Genomic DNA, 14,256 nt, shown 5'->3' with positions numbered 1-14,256 from the left:
ATTACAAATTTATACATATTTATATAATACAAATTTTGTTTTTTATAACTAATTTTTGAAAAGTGAAATCATGTGGGTCGCGAAAGATTTTTCAGGGTAAATTTGGAACGTGGTACTAAAAATATTGAGAACCACTGTACTAGGTACATTTATATAATCGTGGATATAAGAATATAAAATAATGATAAAAATTCTAAAAATTGTACAAAATTATGGAATTGTTTGTTTAATATTTTTAAGGGAACTTCAAATTATTTATTTATTTATTTATTTGGGGGGGGGGGGGTAAGCCCCCGTAAGCCCTCCCCCCGATCTCTACCTATGACTGTCGATGTGGTTTTTGTAAACGCATCACTTATCCAAATACCATATATTATATTAAACCATGTACATAATGAGTATACAATATGCATATTATACCCATTCAGTTTCGTATGCACCGAGTAAGGTGAGTGTTATTAGATTCTACTCTGTCTTCTGATTAACTTAATTTAGTTTTTTAATATAATTAATTAATGTAAAAAATCCATAATAATACAATTTTAAAAATCTGAGGCCCTATACATTTATAGACTTAACTTAAATATGTTACATCTGAGCATATATAAAATAATAATATTATGTAGGTACATACGCGAATGCGTAAAATGCAAATTGAAAAAATCGTTTACTTGAATATTTATTTGATTTTGACTCTTTTCTGAAATGGGAATACGATGATATTTTTATATTATAGAATTACTATAATATATTTTATATATTTCTCATTTTGATGACATTTTTACATTTACGTGTTAGGATTGGAAATATATCATTAATAATATTGATGTACATATTTCAAATTATTATCTATATACCTAAATATATTACGACATTACGTGTTATCTGCTTCAAATGCAGAATTAAATTTTATTTTATTTTATTCTGTGTTTTTAATAGTTTTCGTGATAAATATATATTTGTTTAATATAAATCATCATATAAAATGTAAAATCTTCTATAGTGTAATTTTATTTATTTCATGTTTTCTCGAATACTGGATATCTATTTTAAAAAAGTAGTTTCTATAAATATCGTATTTAAACTAAACAAAAGCGATACATTTAATTGCAATCATTTTATTTTTATAAAAAATAAAAATGTGAATAAATTATACCGAAAGAATTATATAATATAAAATAAAAACAGAATCTACAACAGCTACTGTTTTGACAATTGAAATCGAAAGCTATTTACTCTATATCTATACTACATATTTTCATATTATATTATATTATTGATTCAATATAATATGCCATGTTGACTATTTATCGCTTAAGAATTAAATCGTTTTTCGTTTTCCATTTATTCAATATTTTATCTTTTAGTGAAAAATTCGTAACTGCTGTCCGCCTTTGTATTTTTAAAAAAAATATTACGATCATAACTTTGAAGAATAAAGGTCGTTTGAACAAACGTATTTAAGTTATAACATTGAGAGTATATAATATTATACATATATACAATTATAAATGGTATATGATATATTTGCTGAAATTGTTCCAAGCGTAACCTACTGTCGTATCCCAAAAAATCGGAAATGAGAATGATATATATATTTTATTCCTGCAGTGCAGCAAATATGTTGCTTCTGAAATTCTACAGAAGAATAAGTGTTACTCCATTCTTCACCGTATATATATTCAGCGAATCGACCGAGTACGGGTGGTGGTGTATTGCTATATACATATACAGGGTGTCAGGGTGAGAGTAATGTAAACACCATTAGTCATTATATACGTTGGTGTGCTACTGTTACATTAAAAACATTTAAGCCTGTAATATATAAACTTCGTATAAACAGGGAACTGATTCTCAAAATAAATCGAAAATGATGTGTTGTACAGATTGATTAATCAACCACGTGAGACATGACCAGTTCATGTAGAATATATACGTCATTCGAATAGTAGTACAGTAGTACATTTAAACATATTAATATATAAAATCATATATCAAAGTCGGAAATTCTATTTTAATGAAATTCTTTACTCGACAAATACAATTATACCTATTATATTTTTCTGAAATATAGTTTATTATTATTATTATTATTATTATATTAAATCAATCACACCGCGCACCGTAAAAACAATAAAAATGTATTAATATTTTAATAAATTTTATCTGACATGCGTGGCGTGCGTTTGCAGGTTTACACGGCAAGTTTCGCCCGTACAACGGTTCGTTGCAAGATGCCCGGAGGCCTCCGCCGCCTTCCAGTGGTGGCGAAGCGGTCAGATTTCCCATCACCAACGGATCTTTGTTCGCCAGCTTGGACGGCAGAGTTCCGGTTCTACACAACTACAGACGAGGTTCGTATATATTCACTCTCTCTCTTTCACATACACACACACACATATTTATTCATAATATCTCTCTCGACAGATGGTTTAAGAACATATAAATTAATTTTAAAATATTTAAATATGAATTAAATATACCTAATAAAACGAAAAAATATCCAATAAAACCTGAAAAGTGCAGTTATATTTCGAGTTTAAAAGAAAAATATTCTTTTTTTTAAGTTACTGTTAAAACAAGATTAAATAAAATAAAATTATAAAATATTTGTTTCAACGAAAATATTATTTTTTTTTTAATATATTATGTATAATTCATATTTCTATTTAAAACGGTAAACATATTATAAACAACAAACTATTAGAAGGTAAAAATCAAAATTTTAATATCTTACGATTGCAACACTACAGCTATATATATATTTTTATTTATTAAAACGTACTTAATAATTTAAGATCCATATTATTAATAAAAATACAGAAAACCATAAGCATTCTGCAGTCTCTATGTATTTTTTAATAGAAAATAATTAAACGCCCAACGCATTAATATATAGTTCACCGTTCATGGTTCATCCATCATGATATTGATGCAGCTAATTTTTTCACCCGTTCGATTATATTTATTTGAACCGCAGCGAATTTATATTAAATACCACAGATACTATAACGTATAGTGTATGCTATAATAATATTTTTGGTGACATAATATTATACAATACTCGTATTATTATGACTTTACAGGTTCTAGATATGTCTAGGTCGCGTGGTTGTTTCGACCGATATATTATAATAACTATAATAATACACGGCGACGGTTTTTAATTTATGCACACTACACTGCAGTTTTTTCGACAATATATGTACCGTAATAAATAATAATATTTTACGTCGATACACAGTCGCGTGAATTGGCTTGACTCCGTATAACGATCGTCCATTTCTGTTTACGTCGTGCTTTATGTGTATCGACGATGTACGCGCACTATACGGGATTGGGACATTTGTCCGAAGTGTACAATATATTATTATATTATCGGATTTTGTTTTGCGCCCATAACGTTTAATGTCGCCAGACAGACCAGTGTCCACTCGCGAATACCCGATCGTAAAATCTCGTATCCATATCTTCGGTGTATGTGTGTATAACAACAAAATAATAATAACGTACATAATATAATATACGAGTACATGACGATAATAATAATAATAATAATATTGTATGCGTGTCGGGTCTGTCTGGAACTGCGCATCACATGTGCGACTTTCTCAAATAACATAATATTCACACACGGATAAACGGACGTGTAGGCTGCAGGTACGCGTTATATTTTATACATATTCCGGAATTCACCTCGTAATAATATATATATATATACGCGTCATGTTATTATTATTATTATTATTGTATTATCTACGACTGCCGCCGCCCAATGCCGGTCATATATAATATATATATATAATGTAATACCGAAAAACACGATATATATATATATATATGCATGTGTGCATACGTATAATAAAATTTCTACAAGGTGAAAAAATAAATAATAATAAAAATCTAACAAATTTTATAAATCGTACGTTGTCGTAACAATGCGGCAGCGACACGAAAATGTCGACAAAATGTTATAAAATATTCACATTGAATATTGTGCGCTCTTTTTCTCGTTCACTTCGGAGACGGTAGAATTTCTCGGTAAAAACGAATAGACTATTTTCACCACTCTGACTTGCCATTCGTCGCGCGCCGCACGCCTTCTTGTTATGCACCTCGCTAGTTCGCAATGGCTTTTAATAATATAATAAAAGTAACATTATATCGTTGCAGTATACAACACAATAATAATATCATGTGTTGAGTACCTATATATACAGCAAACCTCTAGATTTTCTTTTCCGCGAGAGAAGATTCAGGACCGGTTTCTCCCAACGCTGCAACGCAACATCATATTACGCCGCGCGGTCTTTTTGGTCCCTGTCAGTACAACCAATTCACCTCATATCTGACTAGAGTTAGTACGTGATCGTTACGATATTTCGTTTTTACAACGCACAAGGCACATTTTAAAAACTGATTTCAAACAGATACGCACTAGGAGTACACATCAAGTACGTGCGTGATATTGTCAACTTACTCATTGTTTAAACGGCAATAATAAGCGATTCATAATATAACTATGTTTCCACGAATTTAACAAGAGGTTACACTCATTTTCTAAGTAAATTCTTGCAAAAGTTATGGTCTACTTAATTGGCTATTTTAAACATTATGAATGTTACTATAAATAAAATAATAATTATTCAAATTCTTATTATGTTTGGTATCTAAAATAATCAAACGTGTTTTATTAAAAATATTTAAAGTCAATTATTTAGAAAATTATTTAGAAAATTAAGAAAAAAATTGTTTAAAAAAAAAATGTATAATTTTTGATTTATTGATAAATATCAATATATTAACTATTTTTTTTGTTGCAATAGTTAATTATTTTTTTATTTAACAATAAATTAATAATTTAGTCAATTACATTTTAAATTTAAAGATACACTAAATTTATAAATAAATATATGTAAATAATTAGAGACTGATTTTAGTGTAGTCACTATTGACACTGTTGGTATTTTATAACAATATAAGTTCAATATCTTCTGATAACCATGAAAAACTACTAACAATTAGTTTACAAGTTTGTTTTATAATAAAATTTAGAACAAATTAACAAATTTGAATACATCTCATATACATAGATGATGATTTAATTAATTATATTCCAATAAATTCATATAACAATATAACATATTATATAATATTGTATTTATAATACAATTGTAATAATTTATTATTTACATTATTATTTTCTTGATATTTACAACCAAATACCTGTACCAATCTTTTTATTTCGTTTTAATTTTGATTAAATCACGTTTAGAAACAGTTTTTTTTAAACAATTGAAAAAAAACTCGTTTTAATAAAAAAAAACGTTTAAATTGATTAAAACCGTTGTCTTGTATTATATTTTTATAAAAAACATGTTATTTGAACATGTATGTTACATCAATATTATTTTTGAAAACATCAAAAATTTCCTTGAAATATTATTGTAGTTGTTTAAATATTGATGACCTCGCACAGTCGAGCGGTTGTTCGATACAACCGTGTATTATACGCGAATAATATGCAATATTCGTATAATAGGTAACTGTAAATATTTTCTTTAACGTGTTATCATTATTACCGTCATCGTCATCACAATCATCATAATAATCATCATCATTCGTCGTCGTCATCGTCGTTTTCTTTGCCTTGGCAAATATTAACAACGCGGGCCACGATGATATATATTATAAACGTCGCGCGTATTATAAATAGATGGCATCTTACCATATTGTATATACCTAAATACCTGCCTGCCTACCTCGTCATATAATATCCAACAAAGTCGTATTGTAATGCGGTCGTGTCGCCGAAACAAAAAACGTGTCGCGCGATCGTGAAAAACCGAAAATTCTACACGCACAACACAAGCTAGCGAGAGTATGACAATAATAATAATATTATATTGTAAAGCATACACGCGGGCGCACTCGTTAAAAAAATATATTTAATATTATTGTGCGTGCGCGTAAATATTAGGTATATTATTATTATTATAAGATGTGCGCGCGCCTTTATAACATAATACCGTTGCGCGTTATTCCGTTCAGGTCTTCGGCGCGCCGCTGCGACGCGTCTAGAATTCTGTGTGTGCGTATTTTTACGACAATATTTTAAACCTGCCTACCTACCATGGGTGTGTGTAGACTTTTTTCGTAGGGGATGCCAATATATTTAAAAATAATTCAATTTTTATCTCCCTTCAAAAAAACATAAATCAGAATTTTTTTTAAAAAAAATGTATTACATAACTACAATGTTCTCTCAAAATAATAGTTAATATAAGTAAAAATATAATTTTAACTTTGCATTTTATTACTAATATTAATATATATTTAATTTAAGTAATACTTTATTATAGTTCTAATCTTCTGTCAAAAGTTTTTTATAAATAAAAACGTTTATAAACTCTTAACTAAAAAGTAAAAAACAAGCTGGCTCCACAGACCCGCAGTGGATGCTATAGCATACCAGGCATCTCCTCTGCACACGCCTATACTACCTACTTACCTATGTTAGGTTTTCTTACGTGAATATGTTTAATTAGTTAGTGAAACACCATGTTTGTGATTATTACGTTCGCGTGTTCGGGTCTTCGATCTGTTTACCAACGTGTCTCTCCGGTCGTCGCGTCGTTGCGCCATCATTATGCAAACTGCAATATTCCATCGTCAACGAAGTACCTACAACGATATTATAATAATATAACATTATAAAATAATTATAAATAATAATAATAATAATAATATACTACATAGTTTTCTTACGATTATTGACACATTGTTTTCATGACGTGTATATACTTCTGCCAGAGTGTCGTGTACAAAATATCGTTATTATTATTTATTTATTTATAAAATTTTACCGGTTCGTTTTCCGCTTATTTTTTTAAAATCGAATTTTTGTTGACAAAAAAAAAAAAACTCCTACGAAACAAAAACGCCGTCGTGTCGAGCCCTATGACGATATGCGTATATCGCACATAAAAGTATATAATATTTGCATTATGAATTTTTCTCTCCGTCAGGACCGCTATTAAATTTAAAAGTACCTAATATAAAAACAACGACACGAGTTTGTAACGTTGTTGTAGGAGTTTTATTTCTTACTAATGCAGCACCACGTGTAGATAATCACAGCGCGTGTGTGTTTATAGGTAAATCAGCTATACAACACACGGGTACGACCACCACTTGAGTAAATCAGCGTGAAATTCGTTTTTAAACGTAGTCCATTATAATATAATCTGGTTATGTATATCTATCTACTCCTTTTTTAGAATAACTCGATGAATTTAATATTAGTCGAAAGTTGTAGGTACGTAGTACGATATTATAATAATACACAACTAATGACACGAATACTGTTAGATTATCGTTTAAATTTTAAGTGGTCACGAGAGACTCGTCGGTTGGATTTCGATTATTTTTGCCGACTTAAAGTCTTATCGTTGATAGTTAAATACCTACTACGATCCGTAAACAATTAATAATATGTACTCGCGGGCGAGGAACGGCTAACTGCAAACCGTAAACGAATTTCAATTGTTTTTTGAAAATAATAAAAATCATCTCGTCTCTATCTATACCTACATAAAATACATTATAGAATATAATAACGGACCTATTTTTTTTTTAAATATTATATTATTTTATATTTTAGATAGTTATACCTATAAAATATATAGTACACGCACAGAGAACGCGTAATTATCATGTCCTTCGTGCCGAATACTTACCAATTCAATATATAGTTATAGTATTACGTTATATCGTATTAAAGTAATATACAAACAATAGGCTTCTTGCGATTGTAAAATATAATATGAAATATAGAGGAAAAAAATATCCAAAGAACGAATTAATAGCGACGTGATTTGGGCACATCGAGGGCCGTTGGAATATTTATTAAATTTTGCTCGTGTCCAATGCAATTCCAAGCCGGCGCCGAGCGTGTAACACGACGTCCACCAAACATAATTATTATATATATTAAATCACTGCGTTTTTTCATCATCTATATAACAGTATATTATTATTATTATGATCACGGCGGCGTTGACGTTTGACCGTGCACCGTAACCCAACAATATAATAATAATAATATTGTCTATATATATACTATATATACACATTCGGGTATTTATTTTATTGCCGATTATTAGAGCTAACCTATTAGTTATTACCTACTATGTACAAATTATAAAATTATATTGTATAATACGGGTCACAGGGCTAAAAATCGTGTGTTGGCAATAAAAGACAGTGGGTATAATATCCTATGACACACTTTGTAAAAAAATGAAGTATTACATTTTACATGGGTATAAAATATACAGTATTATAATTGAGAAAGCGCGCGGTAAAATAATATATTGTTATGTCTATATTGTCTAAGAAATGTAGTTTTAATTTTTAATTGTATATTCTGATTTCCAAGTAAATCTATATTGGCCTTACAATGATGAGAATGTTATTCTAACTTTTTCCTTGGTGAATAATTTTCCTACCAGGAATTTGTGTGAGGAAATTCGAGAATTTAGTACCAACATCTTATTACTTAAAATAGGTCGTTTTTTGATTTTCTTATAAGTTTGAAGAAAAATCGCACGTGAGAAAGGTTGAGAGAATTGTCGACGGGCATTATAAATTATAATAACTGATTTTAGGCTAAACCTTGACTGTAGACTATCCTGAGAACCATTATTATTGTAATCACAATTAATAATAATACATTGTTGGATTACACCGATGTGAACGATACAACCCGACTGAACGTTCAACAGTAAACATTTATATTTTAAATAATATATATATATAATATATATAATATATATATATATATATATAGTACGTTTATTTTTTATTTATATACATATATTACGTATACAATGTGTAACATGTGTACATATTTAACTAAAAACGCTAAAAAAATGTTTTATTATTTGCTCAGAACATAAATATACTATATTTTCGTAGATTACTTCGTTGTAGTCATAGTACCTACATAATATTGAACTTTAATAACTTTACCTGCACAGCCAAATACCGTTTGGAGTTTGATGTATTTGTTCCTTTATTCTCGTTGTAACCGTTCAATTGATAATCACAGTATCACGAAATCTAACGTTTTCCACGTTATTGTTGAGTATCTATAACACACAATAACAGTATCGTAAACATTACTCAATGATATTTTGCCAATTGGTGTTTTTGTGTTAAGTCTTTTTATACATATAACAATAACACAACAGAAATATTATTTTCTTATTTAAATACATAGTCTGACATTTATATAAATTATAATTGTGTAAGATTAAACATAACAATATAGTGATACAGTAAATATTAGTAATATCATCAAGATCCTTTAGGAAAATAAACGAAAAAAAATCAGTTAGGTCGGTTTGGTGTTTAGTATAGTATAGACTGTAGACTGAGAGTATAGTATAGTTCACGTCATGAAGTGTATGATTGTAGATAAAGCGAAACTCGGTTGACACGAGCTGAATATTGATAAAAACAATTTTCATAATAAGTCATATAGAATATTTTTAAATAATAATTTTTTTTTCTTGTATACAATTTTAAAAGAAAATACTTTAATCGTACATTTTAAGATCATATTTTTGCAACCCATATTATACACTATAGTATCCATGTCCTATATACATTATTAATATTGGTGTCTGGTGGTTTTTCAGGCGTTAGGACGATGAGTGGCCTACTTTCTTCTCCACCACCTCCACATTTCATTCACACTGCAAACGATTCGGCTGCCGGTCACTGTTGCGAAGACGAACATCACCACCATCAACACCACCACCACGACCAACAACAACAACAACAACAACTACACCATCGGTCATTGCGGTTCGCCAACATGGTGACCGCGTCCGCGGCCATGTCGACGACGACGGTGGACGACTGCAAAGCGGTGACGGACGACTCGACGCCGGCCGACAGCCTAGACGACCAGTCGGTCATAGCCAGCGCGGCCACCGCAGCCGGTGGCGTTCAAGCGGCGGACAACCGATTGCCGCAAAACTTGCAACAGCTCCGCGAAAAACTGTACGCCCAAGACGACGACGACGACGAAGACGAGACGAGTTGTTGCGGCAGTGACGGTGGACGGGACGCGGACGACGACGGACGTCGGACGGACAGGCCCGAGAAAGCGGCGGCCACGGACACGACGGCCGACGACGAAGACGATTCTTCGGACGACGGATGCGACAGGCGAGACGACTGCGACGACTGCGACGAAGAGGGCGGGTACGCCACGCTGTCCGCCCGGAGCGTGTGCTCGGCCACGACGGCGGCCAACGACGATTTCGAGTATTTCGCCGCGTCCGTCGACCGATCCGGAGGTGCCAGTCGCGACAGTCGCGGCAGTGGCGGCGGCGGTGAAGTCGTCGCTGTTCCGCCGGCGTCCGACCGGTCGCCCGTCGGAGGTCGGGTCCCGTACCAGCGGGCGCCGACCAGACGTGCCAAGCACCACCAGCCGCAGCCGCAGCACCACCGGCACCACCAACACCCGCAGCCGCCGCAGTATCACCAGCAACATCACAGGCATCAAGTGCGCTCCGCGGCACCGGCCCTGCCGCCCACCCCGCCCACGCCCCGCAGGCCCAAGGCCCGTCTCACGTCCGTCTTGTCGGTCGACTCGCTGGTCGCGGCACAAGCGGCTGCGGACGCCGCGGGTTATCCGCACGCCGCCAAAATGATGCATCAGCAGCAGCAGCATCACCACCAGCCGCAGCCGCATCACCACCAACACCACCAGGTGCACCACCATCACGGCGCCGGCGGCAGACATCGCGGCGGCTTCGGCGGCATAGCAGGTAGACGGCTGGGCGGCGGTGGCCGCGGACATCACGGCGGCAGCGTGCCCGATCTGAAACGAGTGTTCGTCACGGATTTTTTGTAACCCGCCGTGGCCCGTTCGCGTGTTCTCGACGTCCCTTGATTTCCGGTCGCATTCGCCGGCATCCGTTTCCGTCGTATTTTCAACGGGTTTCCGGAAAAAATCGTTTTTTTTTTTAAATGTTTTATTGTGTGACTCATCGATATGATGCACATTATAGTGCATAGTTTATTATATCTCATGCATAATATGGAAAACACGACGACATTTGGTCTTCATTATATATTATATTATATGCGCGTATATACTGTATACATGCACATTTCTGAGACACGTATTCGCGTATATTTAGATATTTCGATAGTAATTTATTCAAACCAAAATCTGTTTTTGTGTATAAAATTATTTAAAGCGTTTGGTTAGTATTTTTTATTTTTTTTTCTATTAAGATATTGGTAAGTAAATGTGCGCCGATTCAATTCGTAGTAATAGGAAGGTATATTATGATATACATTTACATAGAAACGTACAACACTATTTTATCATAATTTTCGTTAGGAAATCGACCAAAGACGAAAAAAGTATATCATATTATGTACTTGTTTATTAGTAGGGTTCTCTCACCGTAGTCTTGTACACGTGTCCAAGTCTAAAAATTCGTTTTCGTCGTTTTTCTATTCTCATATGACTAGGTATTCTTTTTATTATTATTATGATATAATATAATATATTATATTATGTATAGAAACATTATTACATTTTTAGACTAAGATATTTTGTTTATTTTTAACACTTGGTGCCAATTTTATTGTAAGATTAAAATTTATTTATACGTTAATTATTATTATTTTGTAAATTGAACATTGTTTTGTTTTTGCTTTTTTTGAATTATTAAGATTGTACATTATATTAGTATTTATAGCGTTTCACGTTACATTGATATCAGATATTTAATGACTTTAATTTTATTATTATATTTTAAACATTAACCAGTTTTTGTTTGGTAGTCGACAATTATAAAAATGCATGTCAAATAAAAACAATTTATTTAGTCTATAACCATGTGATTTACGCCCAAACCATTTACAATTCTGATATTTAATTATCCTAATGATATTTGATTCAATTACAATTTTTTTATTTTGTTTTACGTAAAATACATTTATGACAGCCACCGTTAAAACTTTTAAATGAAAAGTAAGTATAGGTATAAAAACTACCAAATTTAATAGAATTAAAAATAAAATATCATTATTTTCCAGACCATCGACTGTTAAGCATTGATATACTGAATTCAATTAAAATAATACATTTTTCACAAAACAAATTAATATGTAGAATTCGATACAGAACGTCGATTAACAAGCTTTTAATCCAGAATAATTATTAACACAAAAATGGTATTATAATATCGCAGGACTTAAAAATGCAGTTAATGACTGTTACACAAATATAATACATAGCTAGGTAATAATGCAACTACCTAAATTTTTTTCAATCAAACTATCCCCTTAAAAAATATTAAAAATTAATATAATATGTTTCATTTAAATGGGTATTATTAAATTGTTCAGTCAAGGGTTTCTGTCGTTGCCGTGCACTTTATTGTTTGCTGGTAGACTGGTAGAGCATTTGTCAGAAGTTAGAACTTATATAAGAGCCAAGAAAAAAGTATACGAATTAAATTTAGAACAAAGCTAGCAGAGAGAAACAAAAAACTCGAAAGTCAATGGCAATGTGAAAACTAAATATAAGTACCTACTAAAAGTTTACGATGTAAGTTTGGAAAGACGACAAGTGTAAAGCTTAACGGTTGAAACATTGAAAACTCAAAGTTTTAGGATTTATTTCGTTTATACTGCGCAATTGAGTGATGTTATAGATAACAAAATTACTAAAACAACAAAAACATTTGAATATAGACAGCACTGTGTTTAATATGTAAGTATACACGATTAATATGCAAATAATTTATCTCGTATTAAGCGATTGGGATCGGTGTAAATTTGATAACAGTTATTTCATTAGTAAACTCCCAACAATTTGTTTGACTATTTAATACTTATAATATTGTCGCTTCAAGCGGGATTAACATCAAAATTATAAATGTATAATATTGCCGTAATATAATATGTTATACCCGTCTGAGGACTTGGAGTATCTCAGTAGATTTCATGAAAATCGATTATGTAAATGTCAAAATTACTCGTTTTCAATTGCATATTAGAAATTTGTTATTAGATTAAGCCGAATTATAACGCGAATCGTTATAAAATTGTAATCATAACATTAAATAAATATTATGAATACACGAACAGTTTAATTTAAACGAAGAAATGAATAAAACATTTTCAACTATACTTCTACGAATTTTATTTAAACCGTGGAAAAAGTTATAGCTAAAAAAACACATTCAAGTAACATAAACGCGTAAAGCGGAATGTTTAATATTATTATAAAAATAAAACTATGGCGAGACACTTTCATAGTTTTATGATGTACCATGATGCCGTTAATTATTTTTGGTTATTTTTTGTTTTATATATAATACAGAACATAATATAAATATTATAGATTATACAGTCTTTCAAATGTGTGTAGACAAAATTCGTGGTAATTGTCGATCATGTTAATTATTGACGCTATCCCGTGTACGTGAAGTTGGCACCCCGACTTTGTCCGATCGTTTCTAAATCAGTTTCATTTTTTCGCAACTAATTTGCAACAATTTGCAACGTTGATAAAAAAATTTGCAACACATTTTTTACGGCGACAGAGCAAAATTCAGTTTGTGGTGCCAACTACCCCCGCTTTGTTTGATAGGTCAAAGGTTAAAAAAAATATAAATAAAGTTCCACAATAATTGCGCTTACACTAATTTAAAAATATAGAAACTATACATAGGCACTATTTTTTATACATATATATTTTGCAAATAGTTTGCATAATGTGCAATAATTTGCAAACTCATTTCCAGAATTTGAAAACTTCAACTTTAGTCGTGGGAATTGTTTAAAAATTTCGAGCCCCCCCCCCTACATGCCTGAAGTTGGCACCACCACATTAAACCAGGAACTTAAAATTTCTTTAGAAAAATTGCTACACTTTTTATTCTTTTGTAATTTTTTATTCAAATTACATTTTTTATAGTTAAAAAATATATTTTTATCCTCGACTAAATAAGATTTTCAAATTATGGTCGTTTTTTTATTTCAGTTAGATTGTTTTATTTAATATAGAATCATTTTTTTTATTTATTCAATTAAGAATAATTTATAAAACATAGATGTTTATCTAATAAGAATAAAAAAATTAATTAAAATCTAATTTATAAAAAAAACATGTGTGTTCTAGCATACGTACCTATACTTTTCAGTACCTACCAAGTC

At 31.6% G+C, this 14,256-nt stretch overlaps 1 protein-coding gene across 1 annotated transcript in view; it reads left to right on the top strand.

Moving 5' to 3' along the window:
* The window catches only part of LOC113551036, a 62,307-nt gene extending 50,507 nt beyond the window's left edge, over positions 1 to 11,800 (top strand). The window contains exons 4-5 of the mRNA XM_026953038.1: positions 2,193 to 2,354; positions 9,705 to 11,800. Coding sequence (XP_026808839.1) covers positions 2,193 to 2,354; positions 9,705 to 10,930 — 1,388 coding nt within the window. The 3' untranslated portion in view covers positions 10,931 to 11,800. The remainder of the gene's footprint in view (positions 1 to 2,192; positions 2,355 to 9,704) is intronic.
* Positions 11,801 to 14,256: the final 2,456 nt, after the last annotated feature.

The sequence above is a fragment of the Rhopalosiphum maidis genome, chromosome 2 (assembly GCF_003676215.2).
Source record: "Rhopalosiphum maidis isolate BTI-1 chromosome 2, ASM367621v3, whole genome shotgun sequence".
NCBI classification, from domain to species: Eukaryota; Metazoa; Arthropoda; class Insecta; order Hemiptera; family Aphididae; genus Rhopalosiphum; species Rhopalosiphum maidis.
This window is presented reverse-complemented; position numbering and strand designations above follow the sequence as displayed.